General features: G+C 40.6%; 1 protein-coding gene across 1 annotated transcript in view; it reads right to left on the bottom strand.

Moving 5' to 3' along the window:
* CARMIL1 (capping protein regulator and myosin 1 linker 1) overlaps positions 1–24,587 on the bottom strand; it is a 133,130-nt gene that overhangs the window by 73,220 nt on the left and 35,323 nt on the right. Inside the window, exon 3 of the mRNA XM_079983735.1 lies at positions 2,767–2,817. Within this exon, the coding sequence (XP_079839861.1) occupies positions 2,767–2,817 (51 nt within the window). The remainder of the gene's footprint in view (positions 1–2,766; positions 2,818–24,587) is intronic.

Here is a 24,587-nt window from a genome sequence, read left to right as displayed (position 1 = left end):
AATCCCTTATTTGCATAACTATCTACAGTATCCCCCTGCTGGCCCAGGGTGAGAACTTCAGTACATAACAGGAACCACTAGTCTAAGGAACAAAACACATGCAAGATAATGAGCCTGAAGATGAACTTGATAATGAATCATTCGGAGTTCTACCCCAAATGAATTTAATTCACAATTAGTTCACTTTGAAATTATGGGAACTACTTTCATGCATAGTTCTAAGATTTTTGAACTCATTTGTTAAACCAGATTTGTTCATTGCAAGCACTGGTTAAGCAAGTTCTAAGTTTATTTATGAACAGCGTTGAGTGTTTATTCCTTTAAAAAGGGATAGAGTTTCTATCTTACAGCAAGGGGGGAGGGGAAACAGGACCTCTCCTCCATGTCTCAGCAGAAAACTTACTGCAACTGTATTAATTTGCAGATTGAAAGAACAAATTTGCATTGATCGTATTTTTCTGTGTGGCTCAGCTTTTCTTTTTGGGGGAAAAGAGATCTGGTATTTTTTCAGCAGTGTTAAATGTATTTGACTATATTCTTATACTTCCTAATGTAACACATTTTATTTGGCATGTTTACGAGAATTCAAATTTGGGTAATTTGGGTAAAATTACTATACTATAACTTTAATATTAATATTACTATACTAATATTTCTATACTACAATAAACTGTGACTAAAATGTGTGCATATATATGTATATATATATATATATTCTCAGGAAAGAGAAAATAAAGCTTCACTCATGTTTTATTTTGTAAGTCTTTCTGAATTTGTTTTGTATAAAAGCAGAAACAAGGACATCTGCCAACATCATGTTAGCCAGAGTCCATATGGAATGAACGATTATCTCCAGATACAAATTCATCATCTGCAAAGAGCACTGGAGTCTTTCCTCTGCCAAGACAATCAGTTCCAATTGTCAAGAGAATCAAAGCATTTCATGGAATATGCTGTTAGACAAGTCATAAGATGCAATTTCGGTCTCTAGAGAACAGCAGACACTATTCCACTGATAATAAATAATGTGGCACAGCAGGCTGTATAACATTCATGTTTTTAAGCTGCAGATACAACTAAGATTGCCAATGAATTCGGGGGGGGGGGGGGAATCAACCCAGCAGCAGGTTTTGGCCTGAACAAATCAAACCCATGATACTGTTGAGAAAGGGATACCCACCAAATTATTTGGTGAGTCTCTATATAGATCTCCCCTGCCGTGTCAAGATGGTGAAGGATGGGGAGGACCCAGCACTCACGGTGAAGATGGCAGCAGCAACAAGCCTGGGCATTGCACTAATGCCATCAGACGTGTCTACCAAGGTCTCAAAAGCATCAAGTTTTCAGAAGTTGTCGCCTCACAAATTTTATTGAATAATGTACCCAAAAAGAGGATTGTTTGATGGAATTATCTTAATACTTGCAGAGTAGTTTAACCAGCTATAAGTGATATTCATTATAGTACTCACCTGCAGACATAGCACTAGACAATGGGCCTGTTCATAAATTGCATAAATATATGTAGATGAGCTGAGGAGGAACTTCAACTCTTGTTTGAGACACAACCCCATGCCACATCCAGTTGAAAAATGTGAATCCAAAGACTATTTAATACAAATATTCACATTTCGATTCATGGTAATCAAGTTTAGAAAACTAATATATACAACCATTGTAGAGGCTAGTTTTTCATGTATCTGGATTTAAAATAACAATATGTGTTTGTGAAACGGCGGTTATTGGATAGCTTTTGTTTTATTATGCATTTTTGTGTTCCCATTTTGTACTTTTACGCTGTGAACCATCCTGTGATCTTCATATGAAGGGCAGTACAGTCGTACCTTGGTTCTCGAATTTAATCTGTTCCAGGAGTTCGGTTTCCGATTGGCTACAAGAGCTTCCTGCATCCAATCAGAAGCCATGGAAGGCGAGTAGGATATTTGGCTTCCAAAAAAAGTTCGCAAACTGGAACACTCACTTCTGGGTTTGGGAGCTGATTTGTTCAACAACTAAGGTGTTCAACTAGCAAGGTACCACTGTATAAAAAATTAATAACTATTGCTACTACTACTACCACTACTACTACTACAGATGATCCTTTAAGAGATCTACTTTGCCAATAGTTTAGAGTGTTAATACAAAGATTTATAAAATATTGTAATGGAATGCTAAATTGGCTTCCAGGATACTCAGACAGCTACTTCACAAGTTCAAAAAGGACAGACAAAAAAAAGAAGGAAATCCATCCTTTAAAAAAGTTTGGTAAACTAGGCACTATGTAAAATTAAAAGAACCCAACAAAAAGCACAGCAATACAAAGCTTTTCCTGCTAAATTAAATGCAATAGGGCTGTGATCTCTTAGGACTCCATTTCCCAACAGCCTCTGCTACTCTGTCTGTATTCTCTGACCTCTGGGGCAGAGGGCTGAGTTTCTGGGGAAAGGAGGGGAAGCAGGGAGAGAAAGAAAAAAAGTAGGTAAACTGGTAGAGCCTGAGAGCGGGTCTGTGGGGGCTGGCGAAGCACCACTGGAGATTCAGAAGTGGGAGGAAAAGAGTAAATCTAGCAGTTTTGAAACAAAGGTAGCCCTGGCTTTGTTTCTAGGCAAAAGGACTCTGTAAAAAAAGCCTTGAAGCAAGTCCTTTAAAGTCTGAAGTTGTGCAGACAGTTGTGTTCCGTTGAACTGATAAACACTGAAGCTCCCACATGAACCCACATTAACTTAAAAAGTGAAATTTACCATGCTACTGGACTGAAAAATGCCTTACCTTGGTAGGAATACGAGAAGTTAACAGAAAGGCCCGGCATGATGTTAGCACCTACAAAGGAAAGAGCAAAAGTTGACATAAACTCTTGTTACCAACAGGTAATTTTATAAACCAATCTTTGCTCAGGATGCAAGTCTCAGTGAATTCGTTGGTATTGGCATCCAGATGAACATGCACAGGTCAGTAGCCGTTTATCTGACGGTTTGTAACTACTGTAAAAAATATACTTCCATCACTGATATTTTCAATTGACTAAATCTTATACATGCTTGGAATGATAACAGACCCCACCACCAGACCTTCTTTGAGTCTAACTGGACATTACTGGGAGCAAGTGGTTGGCCAATGACCCACATCTTCCCTGAAAGATATGATGATTTCACTGTGCTCTGGGCATCATTTTCATGATGCAGGGAAACAATGAAAGTGTTGATGTCATATGACAAGTTTCTTGGATGCTACTGGGAATATTCAGCAGGTACATGAAAGTTTGCTCCCATAGCATGTTGAAAGCTACTAGTGCATTTTGTTTTCAAACTGCAAAAAAATTTGTCTCTCCACATTTACCAACAACTTGAAATACCTTTTTTCTGTTAATCTCTAAGGAGAATTAGGTTTCCATGAGACCCCAGGATTATCAAAACATTTGCAGAATCTTCAAAGTGAACAACAGGATTGTAGTATCAACATTTCCAAGATGAAAAGATTAACTACAATGCCAGCAGTAAGTGCTATTCATTATGGTAATGTATTAAAAATAGATTAACTATTTTTTTAAAGAGAAGCATTCATGTCATCCACAAGAACTGAGCATGGTACAAAGACTCTGTCACATGTTAGTTATGAGAAGGAAAGTTCCATGCATTGAAAGGGATCAGAGCAAGACCACTGAACTTGCCCTCAGTCATGTGCACAATTGATGTCCGCAATAAGGCAGCCATGAAGGCATCTTAGGGTGCCAAACATATCAAGAGGTAGTCAGTTGAATAACCTTGCCTCTCCAACACAGTCTCCACCTTCAGGTGAGTAACAACTGAAATGAGTTTTAGACACAGGATCCTATGCTGTACAAAGTAACTCTCCCACAATCCTCTGTGCTCATACATGTGAAGACTTACCCAATTTAGACCCAGTCCCAGCACCAACTCTTCTTGCTGCAAGATAAATCCCTTAATAACAGCTGCTATGAAGTTCCCACCCTGCAGGAATTCAACGCTACAATAGCTAAAACTGAGGAGGGAACATTCTGCTCCACTCTGACAATGTCATGCTCTCTCCAGCAGGGGGAACAAACCCATCAGACATAAACAAGGAAGAATCACAGTGGCCCAGGCCATCCCTTTCAAGCAGGGATGGATAATTTATCCACTATGAAATCCACAAGGTGCATATGTGGAGCTCAGTGACAGAAGGTTGTTATACCATACCTCCAAACTACTTTAATTAACTTTCAATGAAAAATATAGTTCTGCAGAGAAGCTATTGGAAAACTGATTATGGAGTGATTTAACACACATGCTTTACATTCATGGGATGAGCCTCAGGATTATTCCATTGTCACAAGGTTGCATAAACTGCTGACACTGGACCTGTTCCCAGATGGCTCTATTAACAGCAACACACTGCCTTCCACAGAATTAAGTCAGTCTGAGAGAACTATGAAAACAACCGTTTTAGGTTGTCATGAAAGGATGGACAGTATGTGGTTTTTTATTGATTCATGGAAAACCATTGTAGAACCTTTAATGCTAAAGAATCTTCATTCTGTTCTATTCCAAAATTTGGCTTGGTCACTTTCAGAGCCATTTAAATATGTCAATTTTAGCCAACTATTAAGGGATCACACAGGAAACAGCATCAAGGGGCCTATTTTGCACTTTAGAAGTCATACCTTATCAAGTATTTCTTGTAATCAATCATAACTACTCACATAAAATTCAGACCACCTGTGGTCAACTAAGATAAGAGGGGATAGATAGATAGATAGATATATGTCAACTGAGGCACAGAAAGAGAGTCTACTCATTATTAAAGGCCAGGAATAGCTCAGTTGGTGGAGCATGAGACTCTTAATCTCAGGGCTGTGGGTTCAAGCCCCACCCTGGGCAAAAGATCCCTAAATTGCAGGGAGTAGGACTAGATGACCCTTATGGCTTCTTCAAACTCTCTCAATTCTACGACCTATGATCATAACGTAAAAATAATTGATTGTTCATCTCTTGTATTACACACACTACCTTTTTCCTAGATGCTATGATTTTTGTTGTCTGTATTCACCAATGTTTTGAAGCTAGTCTCAAATCCCCAAATTAAAAGCATACCCTAGCAACTGTAGCTTTATCCATCCATGATTAAGATAAGCAGCAATGTAACTTTTAACAGTGGGTAGGCGTAGGTATGATTTCATGCAAGAAAGGGGGACGAGCATATCATCTTGCTTGTGATTCCTTAACTGTGGTTAAAATATTAGGATCTCCACAGACACCAAGGACTCCTAGTTTCAGACACATCTGAATCAATTAGTCAACTGCTTTAGCAGAGGCAAACCACCAAATTCCCCATCTAATTCCCAGAAGCATCTTTGTATCTCCTTCAATGTAGGACAAGCAATTTACTATTACAGTAACTGTTTATCACAAAAGTTATCAACATTATTCTAAGCACAGCTGTAATTTGTTTCATAGCTAAACAAGGATCTGCTACTGCTTAGCAAGGATAACATGTGACTCCTATCATGATTTGCAATATTTGAGCCCCTAAGATTAAACCTAACTGAAACGCAACAAAAACGGTTTACTGTATAATGCATCATGGCCAAGTGTCTATCAGTGTATACAATGTTCTGCAATAATTTGAATTGATAGGTCTTTTAACTAATTTTAAATATTTTGCTCATGTGTGTATTTAAACAACAGAATAGGGACAAATTAATGCAGTAACGTCCTTAGATGCTCCCAGGAGTATTTGGAAGGTGACTTGGATAGGTACCAGCAAGCACATAACAACGAGCTGTGACCTGCATGCACAATAGCATATTTTATTGATGCCAACCTTATATGAGGCAACAAATGTCAATCAGGCAGCTGCTTAACATCACACAATGAAACTTCAAACTGCCCTTGAGGTACAAGACTAATGGTAACCGTTAAAAAACTGCATTGGTGAATTAGATGTGTATTTTTCTAAACAACATCAACTCTAAACTGTCTGTCTTCCAGCCTCTGAAAAACTGTGGTGTGTTAATTATTTTAATGTATTGTTCCTTTTTTCATGAGCCATTACTTGTTCATTTTTAAAATATATTATGGCTTTAGGGTGCATTTGCATGTAGAACCAGTATGGTGCAGTGGTTAGTGTGTTGGACTAGGACTTGGGCGACCAGGGTTCAAATCACTACTCAATCATGAAACTTGATGGCTGACCTTGGGCCACTTAGTCTTTCAAACTTATCTCCCTCCTTCACAAAGTTGTTATGCATGGAGAGAAAACAGAGGGAGGGGGGAGAGACAGTTTGAGCATATAGCCCCAATCCTGGCCCAAATGCACTGACTGCCAATTAGTTTCTGGAGCCAATGCATAGTGCTGGTTTTGACCTATAAAGCCTTTAACAGCTCAGGACCTCAATACCTCAAGTACTGCCTCTCCTCATATGAACTGAACCGGACCCTGTGATCATCATCTGAGGCCCTTCTTCGTGTGCCTCCTCCAGAAGACGTCTGGAGGATAGCAACTGACTGTTGATGGGAACAGATAATTGCTAGAACCCCGGTGCTTTAAAACTTGCACTGGCTACCTATGCTTGCACTGGTCTGAGTTCAAGGTCCTTGTATTAATTTGCAAGGCTCTTAACTAGAGTCCAGGATTCCTCAAGCACTGCCTAATCTCTCATATCCCTGCCCGATCAGTGAAGTCTGTTAGTGGTCCTTCATGGTTCAGGTGGATGATCCACCAGTGATCAGTACTGTGGGCCTAATTTTATGGAAATCCCTTCTGGTTGAGGTCAGAGAGGCCTTCTCCCTGTTGAACTCCTGACACTCAATGAAGACTTTTTTTTTTATTCTAGCAGGCATTTTAACTAGTCTGATTTTATAGCAATAACTGATTTTTTACCTTTTCTGTATTGTAGTCTCCATACACCACTCACAACCGTAGTATATAAATTGTTTAATTAATTAAAAATTCATTGCCTATAGGGATATCACAGGCAGCATGAATAGGGGTTTATAGTGCAATTCAGAACCAGTAAAATCACTGGGAAATTGGAAAAGGGCTTGTGCTGTGTTTTGCACTACCACCCCTTCCCCCTGCATTTCATGAACTCTCAGTTTAGATCTTAAAAATATATTGCACGCTTACATTTTTCAATTTTCTAGAAAATAAAAAACTTAATTATTAGTTTCATTCCTGTTGTGAAAAAATCCTGCAAATGTTTTACTAAAGGCAATACATATGTCATTTCAACACAACCCAATGCATTGAATAAGCCATAATAAAAAGCATATGCATATAAAATTTATCGATGCGCTTATCACTTTTGGTAATGCTATAAAAACTGTAACGGTCAGAACAATACATTTCACTGTAGCACCACAGCTTCCTTACATTACATTACTCAGCTCCCCGCTCAATTCCTAATTTACTACCTTTCCTTTTGACTTTTGAATACTACATGCTTTTCTTAATCACGTGTTTTTCTCCTGCACAGAAGCAGTACAATCTTTGAACCAAAATTTTAAAAATCCTTCCAGTAGCACCTTAGAGACCAATTAAGTTTGTTATTGGTATGAGCTTCTGTGTGCATGCACACTTCTTCAGATACACTAAAACAGAAATCACCAGACCCTTATATATAGTGAGAGGGTGGGGAGGGGTATTACTCAGAAGGGTGGTGGGAATGGGTGATTGGCTGATAGGTGCGGTAAACCTGTTGACGACTGTTAACGACTGCAATTGGTCTTACAGGAAAAAGCAAAGGGTGAGATGGCAAAAAAATAGCTTTATCTTGTATAATGAGATAAGAATCCAATGTCTCTATTCAGACCAGGTCTCTCCATGGTTTTAAGTTTGGTAATAAGTTGCAATTCAGCAACTTCTCTTTACAGTGTATTTCTGAAATTCTTTTGTAATAAGACAGCTACTTTGAGATCTTGTACAGAATGTCCTGGGAGACTGAAGTGTTCTCCTACTGGTTTCTCTGTCTTGTGATTTCTGATGTCAGATTTATGTCCATTTATCGTTTGGCGTAGGGTTTGGCCTGTTTGCCCAATATAGAGAGCTGAAGAGCATTGTTGGCATATACAATGTTAGAAGATGAGCAATTAAATAGTCCTGAGATGGTATGTTTGATGTTGTTGGGGCCAGGAATGGTGTTGTCTGGGTGTATGTCGCAGCAAAGTTGGCATCTGGGTTTATTGCAGGATCTGGTACCACTGTCCATGTTAAGTCTGGTTGTTGTATTATTGTGGGTGAGGAATTGTTTAAGATTGGGTGGCTGTCTGTAGGCAATGAAAGGTCTTCCTCCCAGAGCTGGAGGAAGAGAACTGTCATTGTCTAGGAGAGGTTGTAGATCTCTGGTGATGCATTGAACTGTTTTAACTTGGGAGCTGTATGTGATTACTAGTGGTGTTCTGTTATTTTCTTTTTTGGGTCTGTCTTGCAGCAAGTTCTCTTTGAACCATTTGGTATGTGCCAGGAGGTTCTTTATTCCTGAGCAAGTCACAAAGGTGCTGTTTTCAACTGGAGGCTTATAATAGGACTTCTATACATGCTTACCCAATAATAAGTTTTACTTCTGAGTGGACATGCCTAGATTACATTGCTAATCTTGAAACTCAAGGTTCACTGAAATTGCGTTGGAGTATTACCTATATCTATCTTAATAAATTAAAAAATTGTCCAGTAGCACCTTAGAGACGAACTAAATTTGTTCTGGGTATAAGCTTTCGTGTGCATGCACACTTCTTCAGAACACACTTCTGCCTGCACACAAAATCTTATACCCAGAACAAATTTAGCCGGTCTCTAAGGTGCTACTGGACAATTTAATTCTTTTATTTATTTTGACTGCGTCAGACCAACACGGCTACCTACCTGAATCTATATCTATCTTATTTTACTTGTTTCAGAACTATTTTAGTTTTTATCATCATGTCTGTTTTAGATGAGACACATTTGCCATTTTCACTTGCATCCTTAGCACTGGATAATTTCTAATTAAGTGATTTCTTATTATCTATGCATCAAGATTGGAGTGGCAGCTTGAAACTCAATTTGTCCTTGGAGCAACACGACTGCTTCTCCACCTATTTCAATCAAGTATGTTTACAACAGATTGTGAAGCTGAGGCTCCAGTACTTTGGCCACCTCATGAGAAGAGAAGACTCCCTGGAGAAGACCCTGATGTTGGGAAAGATGGAGGGCACAAGGAGAAGGGGGCAACAGAGGACGAGATGGTTGGATAGTGTTTTCGAGGTTACCAGCATGAGTCTGACCAAGCTGCGGGGGGCAGTGGAGGACAGGAGTGCCTGGCGTTCTCTGGTCCATGGGGTCACGAAGAGTTGGACACGACTAAACGACTAAACAACAACATGTTTACAACTTGTGGAAAACTGTCTCCTCACCCCATGTTGTCATTCTAGTTTTAAAAATTCCAGAAGGTGACAAGAACGTCTGTGCTAACCCTCCTCTATCACCCAAAGACATCACATTTCATTCTACTGCTCCTATTCAACACCCCCCTAAATGGGATAGAAAAAGTTCTCATCACCCATGTCTATCTTTCACATAAATTAGCTTATGCCTGCCCATTTCCCCTTGGCACAAATCCAAGGTGAAAACACACTAAGGCTTTGTCTAGACTAAGGATTTGCCTTTCATATCTGCTTACCAGAGTGATTGTATTGGTTTGCACCTTTAGTACAAAAGCACTTGGCTGCTGCTGGCATTGGTGCCAATCTAATGTAGGCTGCCTGTGCAAATTTAAAAAGAGACTGTGATCCTATGCCATTTAAAATGGAGTGGAACTTTGTCAAACGTCTCCGAGATCAGGATTTCAGCCTAGATAACTTGACATGCAAGTAGCACAAGTACCAATGCAATTGGTGCACAGGCTTCAACCTATGAATGGGAGCAATAAGAATGAATACTGCTTTAGAGTATTTACATAGCAAGCTTCTCTCTCAACTGTGAAGCAACGCTTTCAGCCAAATGGGCAGTCATTCCCACATCCAGCTGGGTGTACTTTTTATTCAAAGGGGAACTTCCGCTGGCTGTTAATCTGGATACAGCCGCAGCAAATTCCACCAGGCAAATGTGGAAATGACTATGCTCTTGACTTATACCGTGCATCCAAGCCACTCTGAGTAAGCCCCAGCATCTGTGGTTGAAGCAACGGTTCTGCATCACAAAATACAGGTTTGAGCCCCAGCATCATTTTAGAATATATGTTCCACATGAATTGCCGAGATTATTCTGTTAAGAGATTGTTAGAGAGAAGATCCATCTTTAAGAAAGATTAGACTAAGGTGGCCTTCCAGAGTCTGTAATCACCTGCAGGGGTGCCAACTTGAATAAAATGGGGGTGCCCTCAGGTAAGCCCCACACCACATACAGTATTTTTTGCTCTATAGGACGCACTTTTTCACTCGTGTAAGCAGCTCCTCTCCCACCTTCCTGCTTCAAAGCAACCACGGAGGAGGGAAAGAAGGGGACCATGGATCCTCCGCTGCTCGTGGCTGCAGCAGATTCCCTCCTCCCCGGCTCCCTTTGAAGCAGCAAAGTGGGAGGGGAGCAGCTTACACTCGTGTAAGCAGCTCCTCTCCCACCTTCCTGCTTCAAAGCAACCACGGAGGAGGGAAGGAAGGAAGGGGATCCATGCAGCGGATTCTCTCCTCCTGGGCTCCCTTTGAAGCAGGAAAGTGGGAGGGGAGCAGCTTACACTTGTGTAAGCAGCTCCTCTCCTACTTTCCTGCTTCAAAGCAACTACGGAGGAGGGAAGGAAGGGGACCATGGATCCTCTGCTTGCGGCTGCAGAGGATTCCCTCCTCCTGGGCTCCCTTTGAAGCAGCAAAGTGGGAGGGGAGCAGCTTACACTCGTGTAAGCAGCTCCTCTCCCACTTTCCTGCTTCAAAGTGGAGGGAATCCACTGCATTTGCGAGCAGAGGATCCATGGCTCCGCTTCCTTCCCTCGAAGCAGGGTGCGGGGGTGCAGGGGGGAAAGACGGCAGGAAATAGATGCCGGGCAGGAAGACACAACCACACTTTGACCACTGGAAAGTCCACCTCAGCCTCCCCAGATTTCCACTGAGACGGCCAGGCTAATCTCGATGGCCATAAGTCTGGCTCAGCATTATTAACTGGACTTAGATAAGCCATGGTTCCCCTTCCTACCCTCCTCTGAGGCTCGATTTAAAGCAGCAAAGCGGACAGGAGGCGCCCACTTTGCTGCTTTAAATAGTTTAGTGCAACATTTGATTCAGAATATTTTTATGTGTGTTTTCCTCCTCTAAAAACTAGGTGCGCCCTATGGTCAGGTGCGCCCTATGGAGCGAAAAATACAGTAATTGATCACAATTATTGATAACATACACCATTTAAATGACAATGTCGATCAATTTGAATGGCAATGTCCAGGCCTCTCAAAAAAATTTTTAATTTTTTTTTTGGGGGGGGGAACCTTGGTCGCTAGGAGTTGGCTCTTAAGATCACCTGAATATTTAACTTTATGTATTTTTTCCTGATTTTGTTAAATCAAGTGATATCTCTGGTCTACCCAGCATAGAATTGTGTAAGAAGCAACTCTCAGATAGAGGCTATTCCCAGCCCCATGTGATCCTTTAACTGAATATTTCAGAAACTGAACATGGGAGATTCCTGCATGCAAAAACATGATCCCTCTACAAATCACAGAACTAGTAACAGAAAACTTTTTCCTCCGTCTTTTCGGATACATCTGTTTCTTTCTGTACATAGATAGGAGACATTCAGATTGCTATTTCTTAAAACTTATTCCAGGCACATATAATATTATTATGCTGGCCAAAAGTTGCATTCCAGTCCTTGAAGGTAACCAGAGGACTAATACACAATTATAACAAGTACGACATTGTTTCAACATTTTAAATATAAACTTCCTTGTGAGCACTTGACCTAAAAAGAGAGGTAAAAACAAGTAAGTGAAGCAGCAACATGGGCTGTAGCCTCATACATGTCATACTCGTACTTTTTCGGGTCCCAACTTTCTCTTTTTTCTTTTCTTTTTTAAAATGGGAGACCACCATAAATGACTGCATTGTTGCTTTATTATCGACTAGTTTTAAGATTTGTATGTAGTTGTGAATCAAATGTATTTGAAGTTTGTGCATACAGAACCAAAATCACAGTTGTTTTCCACAAGAAGAGTCAAGTATACATTTTACTGAGGACCAGGCAGATATTAATGATGGGTTTATATTTAGTTCCTTGCCTACTTTGCTAACTTTCTATCTAGATCCGTAAACAGCTGACAGTTTCACTAGCAGATAAGACTGAAAAATACTCTCATGCACACAGTATGCAGTTTTGGTTCTATACAAAAAGGAGTCCAGCAATATATTTTGCTTATTCAGTATTTTTCCTCACCCAATTTCTTATTTTTCTCCGATTGTAGATGTCAGTGTCAGTATTTTACAAACCATACTAGGTTGCTGAATGACAGACTTGCTGAGCTTAAAATATTGTGGTGGAGGCATGAAGTCAGCATATGAGAATTTAAGTGGAAACTGAATGTTCAATAAGTGAAGAATACAGTAATTATTCCAAGCACCCTTTTGTTGTTAAGTCTATAAAATAGTCAGTACTCGAGCCAAAGAACCTATCTTATTTTTCCAGCGTTGCAGGACTAACAAAACGAATGAAGTTTGGTATTTTCCTAGAAATAATCCATAGAAAGTCCACCAGTTCACTCTTCTACATAATAAATTTAGAAATCATTAAAAAGTAGAAGAGAAGACATCTGCTTATGCAGGTTCAACACAAGAGCTTGTAAAAATACAGGGATGTTAGTGGGAATGTTGATTTCATAATCAGGCCTCTTCCACAGGGACAGGATCACTAGTAACAGCAAGAAACTTAATCAAAGTCTTCTAGCATCCCTGGTCCTTTTTCTGTTTTCAATGGCTAACATTTTGGCACTGTGTGCCCTGCAGGAAGGTACCCCAGAGCTAGGAAGGGCACATGCCATCAGCTCCCAGTTGGCCTGAGAGGAGTCAGGTCACCCTTCATTTTATACCGCCTTGGCAGAAAGGCAGTATAGATCGCCAATAAATAAATAATGGTAAAGGGCAATTATCTTTCTATAGGCTAGAATCCCCATAGCATTTAAAGTTTTCGTGAAGATTTTTAATTTCTTTCATAAATATGTTTTACAGTAGTTTCTGTAGCACAATTCTTTCCAGCTCTTGAAGTCATCATCTCATAGACTCAAGCACTGTTTACGCACAACAATCTGAGTACAGATTTGAAAACCAGCTGGTATTGATTAAGCAAACTTAAATCTAGTGATTAAACAGCACAAAAGTCAGACTGTAAACAACTTTTTTTTTTTTACTAGAACATCGTGTGATTAACGGCAAAGAAGCACAACAAAATATTTTTGGCTGCCTTCACAACTGCAACTTGTTTCGATCAGAATAAACTCTCCCGCTCTTAGGTGACATGAACCAGATATCTGGTTAACAGTAGATCAATGGTGTACTTTCTTTCCCAGAACAAAAAAATGGCCAAGACAAAGATAATGCTCATCGCATTCTTCACTGCTGCACTGGATACATGGCTGAAAAGGATGTAAATATGAGGTTTACACATTTTCCATGTCAAGAAATTTCTATTTACGGTAAAAAGGTAAAGGTAAAGGTACCCCTGCCCGTACAGACTCTGGGGTTGTGCGCCCATCTCACTTAAGAGGCCAGGGGCCAGCGCTGTCCGGAGATACTTCCGGGTCACATGGCCAGCGAGCCAGAGCTGCACACGGAAACGCCGTTTACCTTCCCGCTGGTAAGCGGTCCCTATTTATCTACTTGCACCCGGAGGTGCTTTCGAACTGCTAGGTTGGCAGGCGCTGGGACCGAGCAGCGGGAGCGCACCCCGCCGCAGGGATTCGAACCGCCGACCTTTCGATCGGCAAGCCCTAGGCGCTGAGGCTTTAACCCACAGCGCCACCTGCGTCCCTCTATTTACGGTAAGTTAGTACAAATGCACCAACGTTTTAAATTTGATGCCTTTCAAGACAGACTTCCAGGAGAAAACATAAGGCAGCCATCCATCAGCTTACAACTCCAATCAGCCCCAGCAAGCAGTGCCAATGGTTAGGAATCGGGAGAGTTTTAGTCTAAAACATCTGGGAGGCACAATGCTGAAGATGGCTGACATTAGGAAAAAGCAAATATCCAATTATGGTTTGCTTGGTTTCTCCGGTTCCCACAATACAATGACAGCAACAAAGGCTTCCTTTCTTTTCACTCAATTCATCCACAAATAAAATGACTCACTTTGCAGCCAAACAGGGCACTGGCACTTTACTTGTTCACAAGTAAAACACAACAAAGTCCTGGTGCGCTATAGCAACTAACAATGATAGGTGGTACCAGATGGAAGCAGGTGGATGATTGTTACACTTGCCAATTCTGGATATTCTTTACTAACTGAATGAAATCCAAAACTTTGGTAATGTTAGTTGCTGAAATTGCACTTTTAAGGTTGTGTTCCAAGAAAGCTCAAGGAAGTGTTACTGCAATTTGTATCTTAATTCCAGTGACTCTGCGTCCATAGTGAACGATGATTGTATCCACTGCATTTCCTCTCACAGATTCTGAAGAAGATGGGCGCCAAATCTTTCAATAAACGGTTGTACATGTTGCAGAATATCTGCTTCGATAAAAGCAAAACTTTACTGCTTTATCTTTCTCAGAAAACTGGGCAACAGTTGGAAACATGAATAGAATTTTCTGAACCACAGCTCAAACCAGAGTTTCAGAATTGTTTTCAACATTCTTTGATGTTGAGAAAGAGGACAAGTTATCATCACACCATTATGCTTGCGTTTTCTTACAAAAAAATAAGTATCCATTACTTCCAGAAGGATTCAACTGTCACTCATCTTCTATCTCTTCTCTCATGTCCTTCTACTTTCATCACTTTCCTGTCTTTCTGTGTCACCTGCTCGTGCCTTTCTGCCTTCCTACCTTCTTGCACTGCCATTTGCTGTTCTCTCTTGCCCATATTCCTGGATCTGACCAGTGGCCCCAATCTATGGCTCCCAGATCAGGCCAGTTCAGTCTGTGCCACATGGGAATGAGGATGTTGTGGCACCCCTGCTCCTTATAACTCTCACGTCCTGTAGTCAGACTTCTGTCATCACCTTCTAGGCCCCCAGATACTCTCATGATGGCAACCACTGAGCAACCAAGCTACCTACTGCAGTAGACACTTCTGAATTCTAGTTCTCAGCATAATTCCATTTTTTGGAGAAATCTAGAAAGCCATAGAAAGTACAGTGGTATATCGGATTAAGAACTTAATTCATTCTGGAGGTCCGTTCTTAACCTGAAGCTTTTCTTAACCTGAGGTACCACTTTAGCTAATGGGGCCTCCCACTGCCACCGCCACACGATTTCTGTTCTCATCCTGAAGCAAAGTTCTTAACCCGAGGTACTATTTCTAGGTTAGCGGAATCTGTAACCTGAAGCATCTGTAACCCGAGGTACCACTATATCAAGAAAGTGAATAGAGTCTTTACACTCCACAGAGATCTTCCTTGCGACAGGCATAGAAAGGTGGGGCATATGGCTGAACAGAAATCTCTCTTATTGAAAAAGGTTCTAGCAACTCATGGAAATTGACAGAATGAGTGTCTCATCAGAAGTATGTGTTCTAGCTCAGATGCCACATATAGCGCTCCTTTGGTTTGGTCAGCCTTAACTGGAGTCCAACATGGCAGCAACACCTTTGCCATGACCTACCTGGAATAGTCTCACAACCCACCTGTTTGCCCCAACCCACTGGTTGAAGACCAAAGGTCTAATGTCTCTGTGGGTATGCGAATGCTCTCACCACCACAGCTTTCCAGATGTCTCTCCCAGCCAGTTAAAGCTGAAAAGAGTTATGTAAAAGTTTAACATGCTTCTGTTTGCCCTTCAAAAGTAACAGGGAGTTCTACTAAAGATGGGTTGTAGTTCTTTTAATTAAAATGGGAGTCAGCATCTAGAACAGGCACCCCCAAACTCGGCCCTCCAGATGCTTTGGGACTACAATTCCCATCATCCCTGACCGCTGGTCCTGTTAGCTAGGGATGATGGGAGTTGTAGTCCCCAAACACCTGGAGGCCCAAGTTTGGGGGGTGCCTGATCTAGAGCATGCAGCTACCACAGTACTAACATAACTTTCTATTCCAGTAATAGCTGCAGAAAGGTAGGTTTAGCAGGTATATCTGTACAGGGCCCAGTGCCAGCATAGGCACAAGATTCTGAGCTATCTTTAAAAAAAAAAAGTTGCTTGCCCATTTGAATGAATGAAAGATATGAAACTAAAGGCACAGGCACTATTTGAGGGGGGAGAGGAAGGCTTTGTGAGATATGAGCCTGTTTCTGCCTTTCAGTGTTTTAAGCCAATGAGTGAAGTCAGATCTAAATTAGAATCATACAAACCAGACAAACGAGCCCAAAATGGCCAGAACATGAAGAAAGGACTTCCGGGGTTATTTGCAAGCTTTTTGTGTCTTTTCTTTGGTGTCTCTTAATTCAGGCAATGGAAAAGTGATGTCAGGTTTATTCTGATCCTCTTTTTTGAGGGATGGGGGATGCCTTCCTTGGTACAAAAGTGATTGTTGCCCAGAAAAATAATAATTGAGAAATCTAGGGTTTTAAATGTAGTTGTGACTCTTGGTTTGCTCTTTATTTTTCTGAGTGAATCAATGTCAGGTATGCTACAAGAAATCTCTTATTTGAAAGCATTGTTTTATAGTCAGTTCCAGTAAGAAATATTGAGTTTCTACACAGCAGGTGGCATCCACAATGCATTGTGTGTTCTACCGACTAGCTCACTATACTTTATCAGGTAATTGTTCATATGACTCCTATTTCTGAACTATGCACTACATCTAAAGAGTGAACTTTGAGCTCACCATTTACCATATTCATGCTTCGTCATTCAAGGTATAGACTGGGAAGACTTTTTAATAAAAGACAAATCACACATTCATGACACTTGGAAGACATAACCAGAGTTTAATCAACGAGCTTAAAAGGTAATTGGAAGAGAAGTCGTATCACTTTCTGAAGACGTGCCAACTTGCCTTGGCATACACTAAAAATCCTATTAACTCAGATGCAGAATAAAAGGACAAACGAACTTGGCGGGTATCAGGATTACATCATTATTGGGAATCACTTTGTGAAGGAAAATCCATCTAGTTATTGAAGTGTTCAATTTCTCTGTGGCCTGTAAACACAGGGTGAAGTGACTAGTGAAACATACCTGATGATACAATATAAAAGCAGTCACTTACCTGGTACATGTTTGTATCTTGGTAATGCTGCCCAATATTACAATTTTTGTTACCGGTCTGACTTGCTTTTTGCAAATCTGTTAATTGAATTTCAACTTGGGAAGTAGATAATGCCAATCGTACAACTGAAAATTAGCACTGAGGCTAAATAAATAACATAAATAACAACACCCTAGTGGTCTCTGGCCCTAAGGAAGTTAGACTGGCTTCGACCAGAGCCAGGGCCTTTTCAACTCTGGCTCCGGTCTGGTGGAACGCTCTGCCTCATGAGACCAGGGCCCTGCAGGATCTGATTTCTTTCCGCAGGGCCTGTAAGACAGAGTTGTTCCGCCTGGCCTTTGGCTTGGAGCCAATTTGATTCCCTCCCTCCCTCCCTCTCTCTCTCTCTCTCTCTCTCTCTCTCTCTTTTTTTCTTTTCCTTCTCCTCCTGCGATGAGGCTACATTTTAATATTTTAATGTTCCATTATTTTAATGTTGTATTTTTTTTTGTTTTTAAGTTGTAATCATTCATCTTGTTTTTATTATTGCTTGTAAGCCGCTCTGAGCCCGGCCTTGGCTGGGGCGGGCGGGATATAAATAAAAAATTATTATTATTATTATTATTAAAGGAGGCTAATGTTTCTAGCTAGCTTAATAAACATGGATTAATTACCAGAATGGTAACTGAGGTCTGTTGCTGGTTCTTTTTTTAAAAGAGTTTTCTGCAACACCTTAAAGGCTAACAAATGTATCTTAGCATAAGCTTTTGTGGACTAGAGCTCACCAGATGCACAGAAACTGAAATGCAAAGAAACATGAAACAAAAAATAAAATAAGAATAAAACCCTGATGAATCTAAAGGCTTCTTTAAATAGTACAATGGGTTGTTTGGGGATCATCTTCCACCACCACCACCACCATCATTATTATTATTTGCTTCATCAAAATAAAAGCAAAACTACAAAAATTCCCAACAACCTATCACCCCAATCAAAACCACTGCCTCTTTAGTGTTCCAAATTTCAAACCATCTTCTTAGCTTGTGAAAGTTGACTGTGTCAGAGTACAAAAGCTTCTGCGTCAAAATAAAAACCGTTGCTAAAAATGTGTCAATCAAATTCTAGCTTATCCTTTAAAAAACCCACAAGATTTACCAAATCCCAATTGCATGAGTTTGAAAATATTGACTACACTGCCAAACAGTGAAGTGTAAAATATTTGCTCCTATATAAGAAGTGTTAAATATGTTTTCTTGGGGTTAAACCAAGGCTTTTATAGAAAAGGTTGTCTTTGTAGGAGCTGCGGGACAGCGCTCCAAAACAAACATTATTAACCCACTACCCCATGCAACTGCAGGCAATACAAATGTATGGCTCTGTCAGCAAAGATTGTGCTGATCACAAATCGCCCATGAAAGGGAGGAGATTATGGAAAGTCTGTCCTCGACACCAACAAGTAATACGAGACATAACTGAATGCACAGAAGGAGGCAGATGAATTTAAGTCAAGCCATGACTAGCTGGTGTCCCATTGAAATCAATGGGACAAGTTCAACTCTCTTAGCCTGAATCCAAACTAATACCATTAGCTCTGCTCTACAAAAGTTCTTTTAAAGAGATTTAGACAACCAGTGGTTGATGGCAGAAAATTACCATTTCAGTTAAAAGACCTTTTAAAACTGTCAGGAAATGTTTTAATGGGAATGCATAAAAGCAACCAGCCTGACCCTCTGAACATCAATCACATTTAGAAAGCAAAAGCCAGGGAAAGCTTTCATCTTTTCCTATCAGACACTCTTCTATAGTGAAGCCACAGCTTGAGGCAACTACAGGTTTCAAAGACTTTGCCGAAAGCAGAATGACACTTTCTTTTCCTGTTGTTGTTTTCAAAATGATTTTTGTTGATTTCCTCTTACATAGCGGTACATTTGTAATAAAAATATTTTAAGTTCGTTAAACATAAACAGTGCTAAACAAAAAGAGGCCCTTTAAAGTATCTAACTTGTTTGTAAGATATCTAAATAAAATTGACAGTTTCTAACCCCCACAAAAAACAAGTTTCTGAAGACAGGTCAACGTTTTTAAGATAACTACAAAAGCATAGATTCAGTTCACTGGCAAAAGACAGAGAACGTGGCTAGATTTAGAATGAGGTAAAAGCAGCAGAACTGCCAAATTAGGTAATATGCATTGTGGAAAGGGGAAGAGGAACAATGTATTTATTTTGCTTTGCTTTTTGAGATCCTTACTAAGGGCATTCTCCCCATTATGCAGTGTGTGCAGAAAAGTCACACAGGAACTATTATATGATGATGATGATGATGATGATGATGATGATGATGATTTATTTATTTATTTATTTATTTATACATACCCCGCCCATCTGGCTGGGTTTCCCCAGCCACTCTGGGCGGCTTCCAACAGAATATTAAAAACAGTACAGCATCAAACATTAAAAACTTTCTAAACAATTGTCTTCTAAAAATAAAATAGTTGCTTTTTGCTTTGACATCTGCTGGGAGGGTGTTCCACAGGGCAGGCGCCACCACCGAGAAGGCCCTATGCCTGGTTCTCTGTAACCTCACTTCTCGCAGCAAGGGAACTGCCAGAAGGCGCTTGGTGCTGGACCTCAGTGTCAGGGCAGGACAATGGGGGTAGAGACGCTCCTTCAAGTATACAGGACCGAGGCCTTTTAGGGCTTTAAAGGTCAGCACCAACACTTTGAATCGTGCTCGGAAACGTACTGGGAGCCAATGCAGATCTCTCAGAATCGGTGTTATATGGTCTCGGCGGCCACTCCCAGTCACCAGTCTAGCTGCCGCATTCTGGATTAATTGCAGTTTCCGAGTCACCATGTAGAGTGCATTGCAGTAGTCCAAGCGGGAGATAACTAAAGCATGCACCACTCTGGCAAGACAGTCTGCAGGCAGGTAGGGTCTCAGCCTGCATACCAGATGGAACTTGTAGACAGCTGCCCTGGACACAGAATTGACCTGTGTCTCCATGGACAGCTGTGAGTCCAAAATGACTCCCAGGCTGCGCACCTGGTCTTTCAGGGGCACAGTTATCCCATTCAGGACCAGGGAGTCCTCCACACCAGCCCGCTCCCTGTCGCCTAAGAACAACACTTCTGTCTTGTCAGGATTCAACCTCAATCCGTTAGCCGCCATCCATCCTCCAACCGCCTCCAGACACTCACACAGGACCTTCACTGCCTTAACTGGTTCTGATTTAAAAGATAAGTAGAGCTGGGTATCATCCGCATATTGATGAACACCCAACCCAAACCCCCTGATGATCTCTCCTAGCGGCTGCATGTAGATGGATATATTTCTCAGGGTTATCAGTGCATGTCCACACTTAAAGAGTTGCATTCTGAATTATAAAAACAAAGTAAAAGGGAAGATCCTGAAAACTGGCAGGAGTTTAAAAGGCTAGCTAGTCTTACCTTTGATTTACCCAGTTCCGCCATCTGCACAATAGGAGGCACACCTTTACTGAGAGGTGGCAATGATTACAGGCTAATTTTTGAAAACAGGGGAGCAAAATTACACAGCAAATGTTTTGAGTGAGGAAAAATGACCTGGCTTTTTTTCAGTTTGGCAAGTATTCATTCTTAGTAATGGACTTAAAAAATTGGGGTTTCCACAGGAAAATAAAGCACTGGAAAATTGTGTGCCTCTGGTTGAGCTATGTTAATGCCAGGGATGGAGAATTTGTGGCTCCCTTCAGTTGTTGCTGAACTCCAATTCCCATCAGCCCCAGCCCCCTTGGCCAATGATCAGGGATGGTTATAGTTGTAGTCAGTGCTTTTCCCCAGGGGGTACACTCAAGGGTATGCAGTACCGGCACCTCCCTTTTTTGTTGTTAAAAAGTGTGGCACTTGCTGTAACAATTTCATTGTGACTACCGGCAACTATTTTACTAGAGAGGAAAAAAGAGCACTGGTTGTAGCCTAAGTAACATCTGAAATCTCTTCCATCCTGCCCCCAAATTCACTATTCCAGCAAAAAATGGTTAGGCATTTTGCAAAATCCCAGATATTGCAGGCCTACAACAGTATAAACAAATAAATGGCACTTCCATACATGGTTCTCAGTGTTCCAAACTTTGATGTAACCTGGTGGGAAATGTACAAATCAACCAAACTTCTTCACAATGAAGCACCATGAAAAGGTCACCCTAGTTTTCAGTGAACCACCACAAATCTGTCAGCATGCTTGCCCGTATTTGGGCATTTTCCTAAGAAGAGAATTGGTCTAGAATTGAGCAACCTGAAGAACGAAGACCATAAGAAAGTGCCAGCTTTTCTGAAGCAGACACCAATGCTTGGACCACTCATTATCTTCAGATGTAGCACTAAGAATGCATGTGAGTACTTACATTGCAGAAATCATTTTACAGAGCAGCTGATTCCTATAGGTGATTGCACAGCCGTTTCTTCACCTATTGTGAGTGGCTAGTTTTCCTATGTTGCCCTCAACTATATATCACATACACATGCTTAGAATATAAATCAGAAACCAGCATGATTCTTGTCCATTTCTTTTAATTAAGTACAGTCGTACCTTGGATCTCAAATGCCTTGGCTCCCGAACAAATTGGCTCCCGAACGATCAAAACCTGGAAGCATGTTCCAGTTTTTGAACGTTCTTTTGGAAGCCGAATGTCTGACGGGGCTTCTGTGGCTTCCAAATGGCTGCAGGAAGCTCCTGCAGCCAATCAGAAGCCGCTCTTTGGTTTTCAAACATTTTGGAAGTCAAACAGACTTCCGGAACAGATTCCGTTCAACTTCCAAGGTATGACTGTACTGGAGTTTACCATTAAAATATTCTGGCTATGAGGAAAAAATACTAAGTAAGTTTTCCCACAGGACTATGGATTGGAAGCTGTGATTTCCAGCTATCTTAATTTGGTGTGTAATATGAAACTATTTATCCCAAAGGACCAGGAAACTAAAAAAAAGCATTTGTCTACACCCAGCTTTGGCTAAGTCAGAATGTTATTTACATTCTTATTCTCTGCCACAAAGGCTGCCTGGATGACACAAATTTTAAACAAGCAGTATCAAATTTAATGAGGTTCCCACGAGATTCTTAAACCTAACCAAAAAACACATTCTTTCAGTTATGAATCATAATTAAAATGATTTCTTGGGCTGACGTCCTTCCTGCTGAAATTCTTCACAGGGAGATGAGAAAGCAGGAGTTGAGCATCAAGCTCCAGGAAAAATTATGAGCAGCTCTTTTTTTTAGCTGGAACTTGCTGAACTCAATTCTGGCTCCTTTCAGGTGAGCGCCATTGCCATTCTAAGAGAATGAGGGAGGTGTTCATGGTGAGTTCCAGCACCTCTTTTTCTAGAAACTGGTTATGGCACTGGTTACAAGTGTCAGAATGCAAAGAGGGATCATATATGAAGCCATAAGAGGGGATTTAAGGCGGAAGAGAGCAGGGGGGACCTATGGGGTAAAGAATTAATGTGCAGAGCCTCAGTACCTCACCACAAACAAAACAAGCCACAAGCCACATGTAGCATGAACCATTTCCTTCTTGTGGAACTCAGCAAGTTTCTGCATATCAAAACAATGTGGATGTACTGCAAACTAAGATACTGGCTTATCCGTTTCTTTGGCTTTCCCCTGGATTCTTGGAATGACACCGGAAATAGTACTTCGAATGAGATGAGATGAGATAAAAGCCAGCAGAGTACTGCACTCCAGTGAAAACATCTCACAGTATTCTCAGATGTGTTTCAGGAGCATTTTTGTTTGAAAAGAAAATTCTAGGTGAAAAACTGGTTATTCATAAAGATGGGCTAAGATTTAAATATAAAAGGTTCTTAAGGCATTGGTACATATCATGCATTGGTGTTCCAAATACAATCACAAGGACTCTCTTGCATCCAACTAGTATTGCTTTCTTTATTTACATGAACAAGTATAACTCTGGACTCCCTAAGGCATTCAAACCCTTTAGGTTGATTTCACTTCTCTCACAGGCCACTTCACTTGGCTTACATAATTATTCAAATAAGAGAAATATAATATTACTGCACAACTTGTTTCAAAAATAGCCCTGCCCAGGAGATTATTGAACAGTTGAAGAAATACATTTAAAGGAAATGGCAGTGATGTCACTGTAGCTATTTTATTCGGGGGCATTTATTTAATAAAATATCAAAAGCAGAATGGGAGGACCACCCAGAATATAATGTCAAAGATGCCTATGGGGCTTCAATCTATATGATATAAATAGAGCCAAGTGACTCAAGTCAGTCAATGGTACTAACTGGGAAGAAAGACACCAAGATGCCAGCACTTGACAGGTGCTAAAAATATATTACCACCAGCAGCTGTCAGTTACTGTTGAAAACTTGAAATAGTTACTTTTACAAATCAACCTACAATTTTTCCATTCCTAAAACGTACAATGGCCAAACTTCATCTTAATTCTAAATGTTGTGGGAGCAACCACAGTATTTCAAATCACAAAATGTTTAGGTCAGTTTTGGGGTTTTCTCACAAAACTGACAGAAGCAGTTCCAAATGCTAATTCCTAGAGCAAATGACCACAGGCTGCACTCAAATATTCTGAGAGCAGAATTCCAGCCATAGAACATTTTAAGAAACATTACATTTTAATGCTCATTTGTTTTATTCAATACAGTTCTATACTGCCTTTCATCAGAGATTCCAAGGTGATTCACAGCAAAATAAACATATTACCAATAAAATAAATGCATTAAACTACAACAAAATGGAATGTGTATCTAGTAGTCTATAGCAAGTGTCAAAGGACTCGGAGTAGATGCTTTTTGCATTTCAGAGGAGGGGTGGTTCCATAAACTGGGTACCACAGAGAAGCCCCCCCGCCCCCGGTTGCCACAAGATGAATTTTTGCAGAAGGGATTTGACCGAAGATCTCAATAAATAGTGGGAGGTACACATGGGAGATGGAGTTCCTTCAGTGAAATGTTGCAAAATATACAGCAAACTGGTTGCAAGTAACCATCTATGATTAGAAAACCCTTCTCATTAAATCTGTTTTATTTAAATTAAAGGTGCACATTGAACTCAATTCTCTTGGCAAAGATAATTGCAGGGTCCTGAGTGTGCAATGCAAAACAGAGAGAATTCCATTCAAGGTATTATCTTTGCTATATGTAGTCTTGAAACAAGAACACTGCCAAATGCAACTTTCAGGCGATGCTTTCACTGCTGAATTCTGAAACCCTATTCAAATGTACATGTAAATAGATCTTTGAATAATTTGCATTTCAGTATCAGGGGGAAAATATTAACTA

The sequence above is a fragment of the Podarcis cretensis genome, assembly GCF_951804945.1.
Source record: "Podarcis cretensis genome assembly, chromosome: 7".
Lineage (NCBI taxonomy): Eukaryota > Metazoa > Chordata > Lepidosauria > Squamata > Lacertidae > Podarcis > Podarcis cretensis.
This window is presented reverse-complemented; position numbering and strand designations above follow the sequence as displayed.